This window comes from Zootoca vivipara, chromosome 3 (genome assembly GCF_963506605.1).
Source record: "Zootoca vivipara chromosome 3, rZooViv1.1, whole genome shotgun sequence".
In the NCBI taxonomy this organism is placed as follows: Eukaryota; Metazoa; Chordata; class Lepidosauria; order Squamata; family Lacertidae; genus Zootoca; species Zootoca vivipara.
The window spans coordinates 188,129-207,868 of NC_083278.1; the positions used below are offsets into that span (position 1 = coordinate 188,129).

The 19,740-nt window shown below is 43.0% G+C and overlaps 1 protein-coding gene across 2 annotated transcripts; it reads right to left on the minus strand.

The window, feature by feature from the left end:
• Positions 1-403: 403 nt before the first annotated feature.
• Positions 404-19,728, minus strand: LOC118082631 (cytochrome P450 2K6-like). Of its 2 annotated transcripts, XM_060272297.1 has the most exons (10): positions 19,364-19,728; positions 17,427-17,960; positions 16,369-16,531; positions 12,607-12,756; positions 11,751-11,911; positions 11,050-11,223; positions 7,167-7,314; positions 3,361-3,545; positions 2,848-2,989; positions 404-2,081 (listed from the first exon to the last, which is right to left on the minus strand). In XM_060272297.1, exons 2-10 carry the CDS (start codon positions 17,607-17,609, stop codon positions 1,894-1,896), a joined length of 1,494 nt encoding a protein of 497 aa, XP_060128280.1. In that variant the 5' UTR covers positions 17,610-17,960; positions 19,364-19,728; the 3' UTR covers positions 404-1,893. The 2 variants fall into 2 exon arrangements, with proteins under 2 accessions (XP_060128280.1, XP_060128281.1); XM_060272298.1 differs by lacking the exon at positions 19,364-19,728 and having other exon boundaries at positions 11,050-11,175; positions 17,427-19,265.
• Between the last annotated feature and the right edge of the window lie 12 nt (positions 19,729-19,740).

Below are 19,740 nucleotides of genomic sequence, written 5' to 3' on the forward strand. Positions count from 1 at the left end.
TACCTCACAGGGTCAGTGTAACCCGTAGAACCTTCCACCTGGGAAATGATAGAGGTGATGCCAGCCACTCAAGCCCATCTCTGGAAGGATGTTCCATAGTAGGAAATAGATCATGGGTAGGCAAACTAAGGCCCGGGGGCCGGATCCAGCCCAATTGCCTTCTAAATCTGGCTCGCGGATGGTCTGGGAATCAGCGTGTTTTTACATGAGTAGAATGTGTCCTTTTATTTAAAATGTATCTCTGGGCTATTTGTGGGGCCTGCCTGCTGTTTTTACATGAGCAGAATGTGTGCTTTTACTTAAAATGCACCTCTGGGCTATTTGTGGGGCATAGGAATTCGTTTCCTCCCCCCCCCCAAAAAAAATATAGTCCAGCCCCCCACAATGTCTGAGGGACAGTGGACTGAAAAAGTTTCCTGACCCCTGAAATAGATACACTGCACCAGAACCACTCCTGAACCTTTACTGACCTGCCTCCTGGAAAGAATGCCTTAGGAAGCAAGTGGGTTTTAAAGTGAAACAGGGTGCAGAAGGGGAGGTGCAGTGTTACTAAGTGAGGCTTGTTCACAAGGTTTCAGTCAACGCTATGGAGAAGACTAGGATGCCCCATTCACCCCAGTAGTCAGATACACCACCATCAGAACGCTTTTAGGCAAAGCCGCCTAAGCAAATAGGCACGAGACACATAGACATAAAAGCTGCATTTTTACATGGCAAAATCTCAGAGGAGATTTACATGAAGCAAGTGTTTTATCAAGTCAAACAAAGTGCATTTGATATACAGACTTCAAAGAGGGCTTTAAGGACTAAAAGAAGCTACTAGGGCATGGAACGAAATATCACACACCATGCTAACACAACTAGGGCCATGGAGACAAGTGTTTGTACAACAAATGTAAGAATGAACAATTGTCTTACATTCTGACACCCATGAATGACCCGATAATTGCAGTCATAAATGACAGAGAGTACACAGAAGTAGAAGAAAATTTAAGCAAAGATGTGGCAGTCAAAGAACAAGAAAAGGTTCATTACTATCTAGGAGTCCAGATACAGAGAGAAGATGGCTGTTTTATTCTAAGCCAGAAACAGAAATTCACTGAACTAATTGACAGCATCAAGACGCCAGAAGCAAACCCAATTGCAAAAAAACTATAAATCTATAGGTGGGTATGTCTTTATGTCTGCCAATGGTCCAATCTCCTGGGGCAGTTATATACAGAATTGTACAGTGGTGCTTCGACTTACGAATTTAATCCGTTCCGAAGGCACCTTCGTAGGTCGAAAAATTCATAAGTCGAAAAGCGCCATTGGAAACGTGATTTCCCATAGGAATGCATTGGAAACTGAAAAATTCGTAAGTCGAAGCAACCCCATCTAAAAATTCCTAAGTAAAACTGCTGTGGTTTCCATTTGGATGTCGAAAAATCGTAAGCGCGTGGCCATTTGCCCCATTTGTAAGTCGAAAAATTCGGTTGTCAAGTCGTTTGTAAGTCGAGGTACCACTGCATAGCCTTGTCTTCCACAGAATCCAAATACATTGAAGCCACAGTGGATATGATGCATCAAGATATCAGATATCAAGATATTTGAAGGTATACTGTATGTTAACATGGGAATACATGGGAATACATGAAACCAGTTTTGCTGGTTGATCTCTATACCCCAAGAACTCAGGGCCAGGTTTTACGTAAGAGATGCTCCAATGCTAGTTTCAAAGGATTCAGCAGTAATGGGAGGACACTTAAGGTTTTTGACAAAGCATGGACCAATTGGGCTACTCAACCAGTAGGCTACTCAATCAAAATACCCCCGTTGAATGGGGTGTTTTTTTTAAAAAAAGGCTCGCATTGCACACACAGGTAGGATAAGCAACCCAGGAATTCGTGAATCTTAGAAACGTGGCAGAGCACAGAGCTGGTGGGGCATGGGAGGTGTTATAACCCCAACAGCAGGAGTAAGGTCCAGATCTTCTTGAGATGTTCCAGGGGGTGGCTGGAAGGTAAATCTCTGCAGCAGACTTGTGAAGAAGAGAAAGAGCTGCATTTTGGCAAGAGTCTCACCTAAACATACTCTCCGTCCTGTAAGGAAGCACAGGCAGCAGGAAAACTGGGTTTAGCAGTTGCCTAATAACATCCCAAATACTTTAAAGCAGACCAAAATGTAGAGATAAAATAACAACTCATGGTGCCCATCTTAAAAGAATTTTGAACTCCCAATACGAGCCATCCTGAATTCTGAAAACCAGGGATGGGAAACCTTTCTCTGCCTGAGGGCCACATCCCCTGGTGAGCCACATTGCAGGGGGCCACACACCAATGGTGGCCAGATCTAGTTGCAGAAACGGCCACAGCAACTGATGTGATTCTTACCATTGCACAATAGGTTACACTCCAGGCATGTAAAAATCCCATTGATTAAGCACACACTGATTAAGCACACACTATGCAGGTATAAAGGTTAAGGTTAAGGGACCCCTGACAATTAGGTCCAGTTGCGGACGACTCTGGGGTTGCGGCACTCATCTCGCTCTACTGGGTGAGGGAGACGGCGTACAGCTTCCAGGTCATGTGGCCAGCATGACAAAGCCGCTTCTGGCGGACCAGAGCAGTGCATGGAAATGCCGTTTACCTTCCTGCCGGCGCGATACCTGTTTGTCTACTTGCACTGCGTGCTTTCGAACTGCTAGGTGGGCAGGAGCAGTGATCGAGCAACGGGAGCTCACCCCATCGCAGGGATTCGAACCACCAACCTTCTGATCGGCAAGCCCTAGGCTCAGTGGCTTATATCACAGCGCCACCCGCATCCCACTCTATGCAGGTATACACAAAAGTAAAAAAAAGTTACCTGCGGAGAAAGGCATGAAAGCATCTCTCTTTACAAATTTTCCTTCAGAGTTGAGAAAATGCTCAGGATAGAATTTATGTGGTTTTTCCCATTGAGATTCATCATGCAGCACAGAGGACAGCAATGTTATGATGTATGTCCCCTGAAAAAACAAAGCAAGAGTTATTTTAAAATAAAGCATATGCCTCTGGTATAATTAATATTGAGTGCAGGCGAAATGAGAATTGAGTTCATCTGAGAAATGTCTTTAGTTTGAAAAACTTTAACGTATAAACCATGATCTCCCACCAGAAAAGGTTTCTTTTCCAACCTTGTTCCCCTTCTCATTGAGATCTGTTTAATGGGTTGAAGCTGATGCCTGACAGCTTCCGAAGGGTAGATTGCTTGCTTACAGTGCAATCCTATACAAGTCTGCTGAGATGTCACCCACATTGATGCCCCATGGGGCTTACTCCCAGGAAAGCATTAAAATATATTGTAACTAGTAGGCAGCAGTTCAGTGAAATGGATCACCTTTGGAATGAAGTAGCCATTGAGGGTAACATCTGTAGCCGTGGCATGTGGCACGTTGGTTGGGTTAATACTGGCAAATCTCTGGATCTCATGGACCACGGCATCTGTATAAGGCATTTTTGTTCGGTGTTCAATCCTTGGCTGAGAAGATCCAACAACCTTTGCAATTTCTTCTTGGACCTTTACTGGGGAAAAGAAAAAAGAAAATCATTCATTTTTCTGCTAAGATTATCTCTTTATCTTTGACTTTTGTCTCTCAAAATATTAATCTCTGAAACATAAAACTGCCATAAACTGGTTCTCCAATTCCCTGGACTAACAAATTTATTCTCTAGAATATTACACAGATATTTTTTAAACAAGACAAAGATTTTAGCCAATAACCTGATATACTGATGGCGAGAAATTCATCCAGGATGATTATTAAAATATCACCATGGGGAATATCCTGAAGTGGTATCTTTTACATATAAACGTAGAAAACAAAGATTTCGGGATCCTACAGAACCAGACAAATTTTGGAGAAAATATGGGGGAAGGTTAGTTGGAGAAAGATTCCACAGAGGTGGAGGCAACAGAGAAATAAATATGGAACAAGATGGCTTTGAAAATTCTAACTTGGAATGTAAATAGTCTAAATAATAAGACTAAATGAATAAAATTGAACATGTTGTAAAGAAGTTAAACTTGGATAAATAAAACTTAAATAAAAGGTTGGGAAAGGACTTTGTACCTTCTGATGTACCAAAAAAGAGAGGAGTTGTAATGTGTATAAAACCAGAGTTGGACCCAAAACAATTATTCAAAGACCAAAAAGGAAGAATATTGATAACCCAGATACCATCACATGGAGAAAAGTAATATTAATTGTTGTGTATGCCCCTAATGGGAAAATACACCAGATTTTCAAGAGAGGCTAGAAGGAATATTATTTGAACATTTGAATGAAAAGATTGTTTTGATGGGCGATATGAATGGTGTAGCCTCCCTAGATTGGGATAGGAGTAACTGACAATTTAAGTTTAATTGACATTTGGAGAGAAAAAACACCCACAGGACAATGTATATTTTATTCGAGCGCAAATAATTCTGCAAGCTGAAAAGATTCTGTATGGACTTCTAAAGATTTGTATACTAAGGTAAAGAGGGCAGAAATTATGAGACTACAACTCTATAATAATTTAATTAAAAACAGGGACAAGTTTCCCAATGAGATGGAGACTAATTTATTAAATGATCAAGAAAAATTAGGGAAAGGGGGCAAAAAAGAAAGGTTTTTTTGAAATTAATTAATAGCAAGAGACAGATTTAAAGGTGGTATGGAATGCAAGTAAATTGGTAATGTGGGGTGTTTTTTACATAGCAAGGCACATACCAAAGAAATATTAGAGAGCAGAAAAAACAAGATTTTTTTCAAGAAATAAAAGGAAAAGGAAAAGAATTAATAAATTCTGCTTGAAAAGAGATAGTGAAACAGGATATCAAGATGTTGCAAATGATAATAAACCAAGAAATAGAGTGGAAAATTAAATATTTAAAACAGAAACAATTTCAACAGGCTAACCAGCCATGGAAACTATTTGCTTGGCAAATAAAGAAGAAACAAGAAAATACCTGCATTAATAGAATAGAGTTATGAAAAATCTGAAAGAAATAAGAAATCAATGTGTGAGTTTTTATACAGAACTTTATTGAGGCGAATGAGGTAATTTAGAAGAAATGGGTAAATATTTAGAAGACAGCAGACTACCTAAGATACCAAAAGATAAAATGTCATTTGTTAATGGACCTGTCACAATGACGGAATTACAGCAAGCAATTTTACAGGGTAAATTAGGGAAGGCACCCTGACCTGATGAACTTTCAGCAATATAATATAAAAAATTGCAGGATTACTTAATACAACCTTTAAAAGATATTATGAACAAGTATTTGAATACGGGAAAGTTACCCAAATCTTGGAAGAGTGCATACATAACTTTGATTCATAAGCAAGATAGAGATCCAGAGCTGGTTATGATCTATCAACCTATTTCTTTGTTGAATAAAGATTCTAAACTGTTTGCAGTCAGATTAGCAAATGGGTTGAAAACTGAATTAAAAGAGATAATACTATGAAGCACCTTGTCTGTGCTGGTTGAAGGAATGGTTGTTATTGAAGAATCCACATAATTTTAGATTTGGAAGGTCATGATATCATTTTTGGTTGGTACATTTATTTGTGGTATGAAAAGGTGAAAATAATATTAAATGTTATAAAATGGAAATTCAATAAAAATTGATTTAAAAAATGCAAACCATATAATCAGGAAAAGAATGTATAGAGTATGGGATAAGTATAAAAACCTGTTCCAAAACACCACTATGGCTTTCACCTGTGGAAGCCATAGCGGTGAAAAAGAAAAATATGATGGAAAATTGGGCAACGTAGAAATTTAAGTGGAGAAGGTGGATAATTTAAATTAAAATAAGGATTTATCAAAGATGTTAACAATATGATTACAATATAATCATTTGAATGAAGTATTTTAAAAGGAATTACTGTATAGCAGTGGGTTGGGATGAAACATCACACCTAGAAAGAGACCTGTTAAATTGTAATGTTAAAGCGATATCTAAAATTTATAAGACATTATTGGAATGAGAGACAAAGGAAGAACAAGTGAAATCTTCAACGATACTCTGGACAATAGTTATTGGTAATAATATAGAAATGGATGCATGGGAAAGTTTATCGAACATGGATATAAAATTTACAGAATGTTATATTTTAAGAGAAAATTATATGAAAACATTATACTGTATAGATGGTACCTAACACCTAGTAGATTGGCTCCCATGTATAAACCCAAATTGAATATGTGCTGGAAATGTAAAGAGAAAGAAGGTACTGATTTTCATATGTGGTGGTCTTGTAATAAGGTTAAAGTTTACTCGAAAATGATATATAATGAGATGAAAAAGATGTTTAAGATGTTTAAAAAACCAGAAGATAATTTTTTTTTAAAAAAAAAAACCAACACATGAAAGGGATGGAAATGGTTTATTGAATATTTACAAACAAACTGTAAATTAAGACATTGGCAGGATTAATGTAAAAACCTGCACTCTCTCTCTCTCTCTCTCTCTCTCTCTCTCTCTCTCTCTGGGATATATACAGGAATATATACATAAAATAATAGGTTAAGATAATTTGGAGTATGCAGGAATATGAAATGAAATGTAAAGAACCATAGAAAGAAGGAGAAGGGAGTCCAGGCTGAAATGTTAAACTTATGACTGAACAATTGTTGTGTTATAGATATAGGTAAAGGTAAAGGGACCCCTGACAATTAGGTCCAGTCGCAGGTGACTCTGGGATTGCGGCGCTCATCTCGCTTTACTGGCTGAGGGAGCCGGCGTACCACTTCTGGGTCATGTGGCCAGCATGACCAAGCAGCTTCTGGCAAAACCAGAGCAGCGCACAGAAATGCCGTTTACCTTCCCACCAGAGCGGTACCTATTTATTTAATTCCACTTGATGTGCTTTCGAACTGCTAGGTTGGCAGGAACAGGGACTGAGCAACGGGAGCTCAACCCATCACGAGGATTCGACCTTTCGATCAGCAAGCCGAGGCTCAGTGGTTTACACCACAGCGCCACCCACTTCCCTGATATACATACATACATACATACATACATACATACATACATACATACCGGTATATATATGCAAATTATAAATATTCTCTCTCTCTAATTGTTACATATAACTGGAATTAAGATATCTCAGAATGATGGGAGCCAACCCAATGAAAAGCACTCACTCTGAATTTCAGGGTGTTTCATCATTAGTAACAGTCCCCAGCGCAGTGTGGTAGAAGTGGCCTCCATGCCAGCAGCTATCAAGTTGGCCACAACTGTTTTTAAGTTTTCGTTGTGGAAGTATCCATTCGTCTTGTTCTTCTTTTCCTCCTGGGTTGCAAAGAGTATGAACTGGTTAAAACGAAGCGAGTGAGAAAATTTCATATACACTTCCGGTCTGCCGCCAGCACTGATCAGCGAGGAATCCTCAAGCTCCGAGATTCCTGGTGCTGTGAGGGAGGGGGGAGCCGCGAGAGCAATGCAGACTCCCAAAAGAACCCCAGATTGAGCTTTCTGGGGGCCTGAGAGCTCAGCTGCACCCCAAAGTGACTCCTCTGCCCCCCGGTAAGCTCTTTTTAAGAGCTTCGAGAGCGAGGGGAGTGAGAGTCGTGGGTGCCATTTTCGAGTATACCGCTACCCTCACAGAACGAAGCTCTGAGCCAGCAGTGGAGGAGCGGTGGATATTTTTTTTTATAAAAAAAAAAGTATTTGAAGACATTGGACACTGTGAGTAACAGAAAGAAATTTCAGAGGAAAAAAATTATTGAAAAGAATTGGCCACGGGAGAAGATTTAAACAGGAAGTCGATCTCCCCCATTGAGAGAACTGTGATGCAGTTAATTTGCCTGTAGCCGGAAAGACTGAAAGGAACTTATCAATTACCAAGCATTGGGCCCAATACCTCTCCCCTGAAGCAGGGTAAAGGGGAGAAGGGCTGAATCCACTAAAATCCCTGTAATTTTTTTAAAAATTTGTCTGGGGAAAGTCCCCCTGGAAGCTAGAGTCGGGTCCCTGGAGGGATCAGCGAGCTGCCATTATGATATCACAATAGAAAAGAATTTGTTTACCTCTTTGAAGTTGAGAACTGTCAATTTTGAAGAGAGCGCAAATTATAAAACTGGGTATAAGAAGTTTGATAAATGCTCTTTTCAGAAATGGTCACAAGATTTTTAAGATATGAAGAAGAATTAAAAATGAGAGTATAACCATTTCGGCTATAAACTTGGTCCCTGATGTTTTTGGAAATAAGATCTGTGCCACTTCCTGCTCTGTTCTGTTCTCATGAAATCTGAGAGGAGCAGGATGTCTGTAGCCACAACATCACCTGATGGCCTGGACTTTCAGAAGGAACTTTTGGAATTGCTTTTGGACTTGAGAAATGAATTGCAGCAAAATAATATTTTGTTGTATGAAAGTAATATACAGTTGCGTGAAATGTGTGAAAGGAATCAGAATTGTGTGGACAGTGAAAAAGGATTAATTTCAATAGACAATGAAGAGAAGCAAGAAGAACAATCATCAGTCTTGGACAATGCAATTGACTTTAAAGAAGATGAGGAAGATACATGGAATATTGTTCCCCCAGTGAGAGGGGGGAACAGAACATATGTCTGATCCAAGGAGTCTCCAAAGAAGAACCAGCATGGAATAATGTCCTCCCAGTGAGAGAGGGAGGGCAGGATCCATGCTGGGGCCAGAACTTAAAGGGGGGAAAATTGAGATGGGCTGGAAAGTGGAAATATAACTGGGTGGTTTTGAACTACAGTATTTGGAGAATTGGGGAGGCAGCAGGGGATGATCTAGGAAGAATGGGGGGTAGGCTGGGACAGGGTGGGAGTGGGGTGAGGGGCAATAATGGATGTACGTTTTTGATTGATCTAGAAGGCCTGATGCTGGAACGACTTAAGGAACTCTCTGAAGTATCTGGGAGACCCTGAGTCCAGGGGAAGGGGGGGTGGATTAGTTTTAAGTGTTTAAATGTTAGTACGATAGAAGAATTAATATTTAAATTTATGGAAAATTCTTGGTAAGAAATTTTAGGCTAAGGGGAGAAATAGAAGATAGAAGGGCGGGAAAATAAATTTTGATTTGGATAAATTGATTAATTATTGGGGAGGAATAGATGGTGTTTTTAGAATAGAATATTTGAGTGATAAAGATAAACTGTGTTAGAATGATTTAAGACATAAGATGAAAACTGCTTAATTGGAATTTTAAAATGGACCCAGTGAGGAGGGAATTGAGGAAGTCAACAATGTTAAGTAAAAAATGCAAGAATTGATATTTTTTTTATGTTTTATGTTTTATTTTTGTTTTTTGCTTTTGCGATTTTGTAATATTGGAAAATGAATAAAAATTATTTGGAAAAGAAGAAGAAGAACTCCCAACTCTTCTGTTCACCTGTCTCTGAGCTGTGACCTTCCTCAAACCACTGCTGCAAATCAATATGGCCGTCCTCTTCTCTAGAAGGTTCAAGAGGAGGGGGTGCAGTTTCCACCATTTTTTCTCACTCCAGTCTCTGACATAGGGGGAGCTTGGCAATCCAGCTCCTTCTTCTCTTTCAGGAACTGGACTGAAGAGGAGAGAGAGGAGGAGAGCCAGAGATCACCCCCTCCTCTGATCCCCTTGGAGGAGTGGGGGAATGGTGGGGAAGACAAGGGGGGATGCTTTCGCAAAACACAAGTTAGCTGCACTGTGGGGAGAAGCAGGTGACGCAGAAGGGTTCTCAGAAAGTGATGGACTACTGTATAGAGGAAAAGCTCTCTATGTTCCGGAAGGAAACCTCCGAGCCAAGGTCTTACGTCAATGAATACTTTGGGCAGCACAAAATATAATGTGATGAGGCAATTCTGGTGGCCGAGGCTGAGGGAGGGAGTGTCCCACAAATGGGGAGCCGCTGCAGAAAAGATCAAACCTATCCAGTCTTAAGGGAATCAGCTCTGAGTGCTCACTGGAAGGACAGATCCTGAAGCTGAGGCTCCAATACTTTGGCCACCTCATGAGAAGAGAAGACTCCCTGGAAAAGACCCTGATCTTGGGAAAGATGGAGAACACAAGCAGAAGGGGGCGACAGAGGACGAGATGGTTGGACAGTTTTCTCGAAGCCACCAACATGAGTCTGACCAAACTGCGGGAGGCAGTGGAAGACAGGAGTGCCTGGTGTGCTCTGGTCCATGGGGTCACGAAGAGTCGGATACGATTAAATGACTAAACAACAACAATTAATTGGTAAACAGAAACTCCAATTCATATTCATTTCCAATCTTAGTAATGGTCGAAAGAACTGAAGCCCTAATTTAAGGGTGATTACACAGTGCATGGGCCAATGTTTTTCCTTGCTCCAAGATGCCTCTCCACCCTCAAAGTTCCCTCTCTCCTCCGGTGTGAAGAACGCCTTCTTCCGAGAACTTGAGGCATTATCCCACCCCCACCCCCCTTATATCAAAAGGGAGTCTGGCAAACATTATTTATGACTTGATTACATCTCATCACTGCATAATTATCTCTCTTGGCAGAAGCACCAGCAACCAATGGTTAGTCTGCCATAATTCCACCCCTGGAAATTCATATACGCCCATTGGCATGTTTTCTTGACCAGGGATTTTTTTCAGAAATGCTGGTGAGTATGCAACCTTTGCCCCTGCAGAGGCAACTTCTGTAACACATTAACAATGGCTGACTATTGGGAAATGGTAGGAAGGATGCCAGGTTGGTCCCTTCTGAAGTGAGACTTCCTGACTACAGTCATACCTCTGGATACGAATGCTGCGGGTTGTGTACAACACGGGTTACAAATGTGCGAAACCCAGAAGTAATGGAACGGGTTACTTCCCAGTTAGGCAGTTCACACATACACAGAAGCGTCTAATGATTTCATGTGCAGAAGCGCCGAATCGAGACCCGCACATGCACAGAAGCGCAGACACGGGTTGCATACTGCTCAGGTTGTAAATGGGGCTCCAGAACGGATCCCGTTTGCAACTAGAGGTAGCACTTGCATTCACTTGCAAACACGAATTTAAAATGTCAACATTTATTCTGGGCCAACCTAAAAGACTCCATTACCTCTTGCTGTTGGATAAGAAATGAGTCAATAAAGCTCCTCTGGTCATTTTCATCCAGATCTCTCAGGTGTTTTAGGAAGGTGACATTTATGAAGGCAAACAGCTCAGCTCTGTTTTGAGTGAAATTCTTAGGAGCCCCCAAAAGAAAACCAAGAGTGGGAAACATGTTATAAAGCTGAAAGGATAAAAATGTGAAAAAGGAAAAAAGACATTAGGAAAGTACAGTTCTCTCAACTGGATCTCTCAAAGCATGGTTGCCCAAATACAAAACAAAGCTCTTGAATGGCATTTGGAACGAGCAGCAGACTACCTCAGCATAATTTATGTGCAACCCCAGAATAATAGGCTATGACGGTTCTCCTCTGGAGGTTTGCCTTCAGAGAGGGAGATCTGCCCTTGGATGCTCCTTCTGAGCCATCATGGAACCAACTACCACTTGTTCTTCCTTGTCATTGAAGTCCTGATGGCAGTGAGGCCAGAAAGGGTGTGTGCAAAAGAGACTTTGTTATAGTTACGGGATGACTGTGCCGTGTGAGTTTTCTAAATATTTTGAATAATCAGCAGGTTTCTCGAGATATCAATAGTCTGTGTTTTGTAGTGAATCCTGAACAATATACAATAAACAGGTTGCCCTGCCCACTTTGCATACACTGTTATTACAATCAACTGTTTGCTTGTTTTAATTGGAAACAAATAGATTACCATGACTGAAGAGCTTCCAAAAAGTCGGGTGTTTTCATTGACCAACTTCAGAAGTCTTATGTATATGGGATCTTCATAATCAAATCGCTTGCCTAGTAGTATGGACACTATAATATTGGCAACAGGTGCATTCATAATTGTGGTGGTCTCAAATGGGTTTCCTATACATAAATATGACAGTTAAACAAAAATATTCTGATGAAATTCCAAGTATGGAAATGGCATTGTTTTTAAGTCTGCTCTTTGTTGCCTTAAGTCCCCACTGGCAGCTTACCTATGTGTAGACCTCATTTATCAAAGAAACTGATCCTAAGTGCTGCTGGATGTGGCCATAGCATAGCTGCCAAGTTTTCCCTTTTCTCGCGAGGAAGCCTATTCAGCATAAGGGAAAATCCCTGAAAAAAAGGGATAACTTGGCAGCTATGGGCCATAGCTGGGCTAAGATGTGCTTAAAAGGGCTTGGAAGTCACAGCAGCTATTGGAGTATAATCTACACATTACAGGAACAGACCGATTATGTCTCCACAGGGAAGCCTGGGAACTATAGTTCTGGAGTTAGCCATAAGTATGGGCTCATCCACACTAGGCATGGTTGGAAAAAACATTTCCCCTTTCCCCATTCCTTTCCAAGGGGAAACCCACTCTTTAGCAGTAGATCAGAACCAAGGCCAATTGGGGAAACCCAAATTGCTCCAAAGTGTGGTTTTTCCCAAGGGAAAGCAGAGGGAGAAGAGGAAGTGTGGATGAGCCCTATGGAACACAACACTCCCGGCACCTTTAAACTTTAAACACAACAGTCTTGGCACCTTTATGCTATGGTAGTGTAGCTATGCAGCAGAGGAAAACACCAACCCACCTTCGTAGGATTCAAATTTCTTTATCAGGACACTGCATTCCTCAACAATTCTGTCCTCTATGGTCCTCTTTCCCATTCCGTAGTCCCGTAATGTGCTTAAAGCAAACCGCCGCATCACTTTCCAGTTTTCACCATTAGACAGAACTATACCTGAAGAGATGGGAAGAAAGGTTTCATGTCTGCATGGCCATTGTAGTAAAAAACAACAACAATAAATTGTGTTATGCATTTCTTCCATGGAACTGAGAATGGATCCCAGCTATTCTCTCATTCAGACTCAGACTTAGAATCATAGAATCATAGAGTTGGAAGAGACCATCCAGTCCAACCCCCTGCCAAGCAGGAAACACCATCAAAGCATTCCTGACATATGGCTGTCAAGCCTCTGCTTAAAGACCTCCAAAGAAGGAGACTCCACCACACTCCTTGGTAGCAAATTCCACTGTCGAACAGCTCTTACTGTCAGGAAGTTCTTCCTAATGTTTAGGTGGAATCGTCTTTCTTGAAGTTTGAATCCATTGCTCTGTGTCCGCTTCTCTGGAGCAGCAGAAAACAATCTTTCTCCCTCCTCCATATGACATCCTTTCATATATTTGAACATGACTATCATATCACCCCTTAACCTTCTCTTCTCCAGGCTAAACATACCCAGCTCCCTAAGCCATTCCTCATAAGGCATCGTTTCCAGGCCTTTGACCATTTTGGTTGCCCTCCTCTGGACATGTTCCAGCTTGTCAGTATCCTTCTTGAACTGTGGTGCCCAGAACTGGACACAGTACTCCAGGTGAGGTCTGACCAGAGCAGAATACAGTGGTACTATTACTTCCCTAGATCTAGATGCTATACTCCTATTGATGCAGCCAAGAATTGCACTGGCTTTTTGAGCTGCTGCATCACATTGTTGACTCATGTCAAGTTTGTGGTCTACCAGGACTCCTAGATCCTTTTCACATGTACTGCTCTCAAGCCAGGTGTCTCCCATCCTGTATTTGTGCCTTTCACTCCCCCCCCCATGTGTAGTACTTTACATTTCTCCTTGTTCAAATTCATCTTGTTTGCTTTGGCCCAGTTGTCTAATCTGTTCAGGTCATTTGGAAGTGTGATCCTGTCCTCTGGGGTATTAGCCACCCCTCCCCATTTGGTGTCATCTGCAAACTTGCTCAGAATGCCCTCAAGCCCATCATCCAGTCATTGATCAAGATCTTGAATAAGACTGTTCCCAAGACAGAACCCTGTGGCACCCCACTAGTCACTACTCTCCAGGATGAGAAGGTGCCATTGATGAGCACCCTTTGGGTTCGGTCAGTCAGCCAGTTCCAAATCCACTGAATGGTAGCATTATCTAGCCTGCATTTTACCAGCTTCTTTACAAGAATATCATGGGGCACCTTGTCACAGGCCTTGCTGAAATGAAGATAGGCTACATCCACTCTCTCTAGTGCAGTTCTTTTCAGATGAAGGAAGGGCACAGGAAGGGAGCAGGGAGAGATGCTGTTCTGAATACTGCTAAGGTCATTTGGAAGTGTGATCCTGTCCTCTGGGGTATTAGCCACCACTCCCAATTTGGTGTCATCTGCAAACTTGCTCAGGATGCCCTCAAGCCCATTATCCAAGTCATTGATAAAGATGTTGAATAAGACTGGGCCCAAGACAGAACCCTGTGGCACCCCACTAGTCACTACTCTCCAGGATGAGGAGGAGCCATTGATGAGCACCCTTTGGGTTCAGTCAGTAAGACAGTTACAAATCCACTGAATGGTAGCATTGTCTAGCCCGGATTTTACCAGCTTCTTTACAAGATATCATGGGGCACCTTGTCAAAGGCCTTGATGAAATCAAGATAGGCTACATCCACAGCGTTCCCTTCATCTACCAGCCTTGTAATTCTGTCAAAAAATGAGATCAGATTAGTCTGACATGACTTATTTTTCAGAAACCCATGCTGACTTTTAGTGATCACAGTGTTTCTTTCTAGGTGCTCACAGACCGTTTGCTTAATGATCTGCTCTAGAATCTTTCCTGGTATTGATGTCAGGCTGAATGGGCAGTAATTGTTTGGGTCCTCTCTTTCCCCCCTTTTGAAAATAGGGACAACATTTGCCCTCCTCCAATCTGCTGAGCTTTGAATTCTGAGCTTTGACAAAGTAGCTTGGAGTGGTGCCATCAGAGCATGACCTGAGAACACATAGATAGATTGGATAGAGTAGAGGGTGGTTTGTTCATGTCAGGGGTCCCAGCAGCACTCAGCTTGTTACTTTGTATTCCATGGGCAGATATTATGCCTCCTTCATGCTTCCTCTCTGTATAGGCTGGGCCAGAAAATGGTTAGTCAGTCCCCCCCCTCCCCCGGTGTGTGGCATTACTTTTCCATGTGACAATTATTGTCAGGGACCATGCTGAGCCGAGGACTAGAGTGAGGAGGCCTGGTGGGAGCTTCCTCTTCCCCCTGAACCTGAATCTCCCCAGGAGCAGGAGGACAGTATAGATTTAGATCAGTGGTTTGCAGAGGCGCATAGCTGAGAAGGGAAAAGCTGGGAAATACTGGATGGAGAACAGCTAGGAGAAGAAACACTGGAAGAGAGAGGTTTTACACATTCACAGTCATTGGATAACATCCTCCTCCCCCCTCCCATCGATCTTGGAGTGCTCAGAAAGTCTCCAAACAGAAAGCATAGGAACTACACACTCAGGTTATGAGATGTAGGAGTGACGTGGATTGATAGGTGTCAAGGAGTTGTTGCGGCTACTCCCGAGTAAAGACACTCCAGTCCGTTGTGTCTTTAAAGGTTTTATTGCGCATACTATTTACAGTGCAGAGATAGCAGAAAACATGACCGCCTAGTCACTCTCAGAACCCAGCAATGGCGTCCATCGGCTTCGGGGCCAGCATAATAACCGGGGCACCCCGAAATGCCACCCCTTTGCCCTGCGTTTGGGGGCACAACTCAATTCGGGCGCCGGAAGGAGCGGTTTCCCTTCTTCCCCTCGCTGGCTGGGACGGTGCCTCGGTTCCGACGCCTCCCTGAGCTGTCCCTCTTCCCCTAGATCAGGCATCCCCAAACTGCGACCCTCCAGATGTTTTGGCCTACAACTCCCATGATCCCTAGCTAACAGGACCAGTGGTTGGGGAAGATGGGAAATGTAGTCCAAAACATCTGGAGGGCCGAAGTTTGGGGATGCCTGCCCTAGATCAGTGTTTCCCAACCAGTGTGCCTCCAGATGTTTTGGGACTACAACTCCCATCATCCCTAGCTAGCAAGACCAGTGGTCAGGAATGATGGGAGTTGTAGTCCCAAAACATCTGGAGGCACACTGGTTGGGAAACACTGCCCTAGATGGTCAGAGTGGTGCAGGGGCTCCAGTACGTTGCTGAGCCCTTCCTCCACCGTCTATTCTCCAGAGCATTGCCAGGGCTCTGATGCCTCGCTGAACCTTCCCCCTTCCATTCCGCTTTCCCCTGACCCACTGCTAGCGCTGTCGCTGGGCGAAGTGCTGGTCAGGATGGTGGGGGGAGGCTCCCTGTAGGGAGTCCCCCTGACAATAGGGGGAGGAGGGGAAAACCTTAATTGGGAGCACCACCATTTTAGCGGGAGGTATTTGTTGTCCCTCGCTGTGATTATTAAAGAATTCTAACTGGTAAGAAGACTCTATTTCCTTTGTTCTGCTTATCTACTGCCATGGGGGGAGGAAGCTGATTCCCTGAAGCCTGACAATTATTCACAATTCACATTACCAGTTTCAATAAAAAGGGAAGTGCCTCACCAAAGCCTGGTGCAAGATCTTGAACTATTGGAATGATGGGCCTGTCTGCAAATGCGTCTGCCTGATTAACCAGAGCCTCCTTTACGGTCTCATATCCTGCCAACACCACACTTTTCTGGGGTCCCATTTGGATGCTGAAGACAGGGCCATATTGCTTTGACAACTGGAATTCAACAGAAGAAAAAGTGAGAAACAGAGTTCTGGCATACTGCATTAGCTTGCACATTTACCTAAGAGTAAGGACTATTTTATACATTCCACAGAATCTAGTAGCACAGTTTTACTGTTAGACTATTGTAAGTTTTTTTTTCAATAACTACTATTGAACTTGGTAGAAATTTCTTCCATGTCATTGTGCCTTGGACTGAGCTGAAAACATATGACTTAAGAATAGTAATTTTGTGGAATGAATTCACTTTTTGTATCTTTGCCAATCACCATGCAAAACAGAATCCAAATAACATAATGATAAATTAAGAGAGCATTGTCTATGCCACAATGGTCTTCAAGACATTTGCTACTAATAGCTGTAGCTTCAACAGTGCAGGATCCATAATACAGCAGCTCAGCCCTTTCGCCCAGTTCAGTTGTGCTGCAGAAGCACAAATATTTGCTAGGAAAGCTCAGAAAACCAGCACAAAATAGGCAGTTGTAAGGATAAATGTGATTATACATTTAATGGCACCCCTCAAATCTAATTTAGAAAGATAGACTCAAGGAGGTGCCTGGGCTAGGCAAGGTTTGCCCCGGAACTTTTGCATCCTTGAAAATGGAGGCAGAGTCAAACAGGATTCGACACCAGACACTCCCAGACACCTTGTTCAAATTACCAGTTATAAATTGCAACTAGGTCCTATGAATATTTACTGGAAAAGATAAGAGGAGGTTCTGTAACACACAAAGGGAGATGAGATTTATAGGCTCTAAAAGAACAAAATGTATTATTATTTATTTATTTATTTATTTATTTATTTATTTATTTATTTTATAGCCCACTCATCTGGCTGGGCTGCCCCAGTACCCTTTAGTCTTCCCTTGGGAAGAACTGGACGCTTTACCTTTAACATGGTTCTGTAAGGCCTCTTCAGATCCATGATGTGGAGATTCCCAATGAGAGGTAAAGGCCTCGGTCCTGGTGGAAGATTTTGGGAGGTCTTGTTCCAGAAAATGCCCAGTTTCAAAACAAAGGAAACCATAAGGATAAAGAGAAACAACGCTGGAATCGGCTCTGTCCAATCCATTTCGTTTCAGCAAGCAATTTTTTGGCAGTTGTTATAATGAAAGCTACAGTGCAGTTTGGCCAAGGATGATGTCTTGCAACTGCAGTGAGCAGCATATATATTATGCTAGGTACTGTCTCAAACTAATCATTAAACCATCCAGTAAAAAGCAAAGTGTCCTGCTTTGTCCTTCTGATTTTTTCTTCTTCTCCACAACTATTCAAAGTTGTAAATTGGATGATTTGCCTTTCGGTTTAATGTTTACTCAAGGGGGTGGTGCTCACTTCCACAAACTAATGCTTTCCAGAACAGATTCAAACTCTCTTTAATCTGGCTGCAGACTTGTCGCTCAGGAATATCTGTAAAATCAATCTGTCATAATGGGAGTAAAGGACAGCATTGTGAATTTTTTTGGAGTGATCATTGAACTGCACTTAGGGATGGGTGTTTGAAAGTGCACCAGTATGGACTTCTGGTGAGGCAAGATGGCAAGCCCCATGACAGCACAGAGCTCTTGAGGACAGCAAGCATCGGTCCGCACTACCAACCCGGCCACCGCTGCCGCTGCCGCGGTAAGCAGGGGAGCCCAACGTGACAACCAAGGAGGCTGTGTGGAGCTTCCAGTCCCCTCAGTGGCCTTGAAACTACTGGGACCTGGAAGATCCCACTGTCGGCCGCTGAGCTCCAAGTCCTGTAGGCCTCCAGGGCTGAACACAAAAGAAGAAAAAACCTCCAGATTTTTTCTGTCTAAAAGACTTCTACGAAAACAACACATGAAATACAAGACAAACTAGGGGACACTTAAATACCTTGGCTAACACACCATCAACTACATGCCTTCTTAAACAACCCAGCAGTAAAACCAGCACCCGTTGGGCCCTTGAATAGCTTCGAAAACCTTCTCCTGACAGCAGAGGGACACAGCAAAAGGATGGTATCCACAATATACAAAATATTGCTTCAAAATCCCACAACCCCCCTTGACGCAATCAAAGAACAATGGGAGCACAACATAGGTAGGCTATGAAATTAACCCTACCCAATGCACTAGAATGTGGTCTAAACCCCCCTTTAAGACCGTATCAGCCAAAAGAATGGAACTCACTCTGAAACTCACCTACAATACAGGTGGTACTTAACACCATGGAAACTGGCACCGATACGCCCAGGAACCTCACCAAGATGTTGGAGAGGCTGCACCTCCACAAGCACATACCTCCACATGTGGTGGAAATGCCCTAAAATCCAACCCTTCTAGACAGCAGTCTTACAAGAGATATGCAAAATAACTAAACGGGTATTAGAACTCACCCCAGAAGTGGCCCCACTGAACACCTTCCAAGATCATAATGACCACTCGCATTATACAGAGCTTATAACCCACCTGCTCTCAGCAGCCAGAAGCCTCATAGCCAGACACTGGAGAGACCTGTCAGGAGTAAACATGAACCAATAGTACCAACTTGTATGGGAAATGGCCTTACTAGAAAAGCTAACTAATATACTGAATCTGACACGGGGACAAATTGAAGAGGGTGCCTTCACCCCAGTATGGCTCCCCTTTATCACATACACAGCCCAACAAGACAACAACAAGAATCCACTGACAGCATACGAATCAATCTGGCTTACCTAACCCAACAAGCCCTCCCCGCCCCCCACAAATGCAAACAAACCCCACTGCAACCAACCACAGAGAACCAACCACACTCTGGGCTTCCCCAATCCCTCCCACTACCAAGGAAATGTAATAAATTAATAGAAAGAGAACCTACTCAGTTGACGCTGACAGAAAACCCCACACGCACATTATACAACAGAATATAAGCCTCACCACCACCCCACCCCTCCTCTCCCCTCGCTTCTTCCCAGGCCCGGATCGCCCATTGACTCCAGTGGCGCAATGCACCATGGCGCCTGGGCGATCAGGGGGGCGCTGAGGGGCGCTGAGGGGCACCTCAGCAAGTGCGGGAGCTTTGCAGCGGCCTCCCTTTTTCCTCCACCAGCCGCGCCGGGAGAGCAGGGAGGTAAGCGAGCGGAACAGGGGCACTAGGACCCTGTTCCGCTCTGCAGCGCCAGGGTCATCCCTCACCCCGGCGCTGCGTTTCATTGGTAGAGGCGACGCCACATGTCAGCTCCTCTACCAATAAAA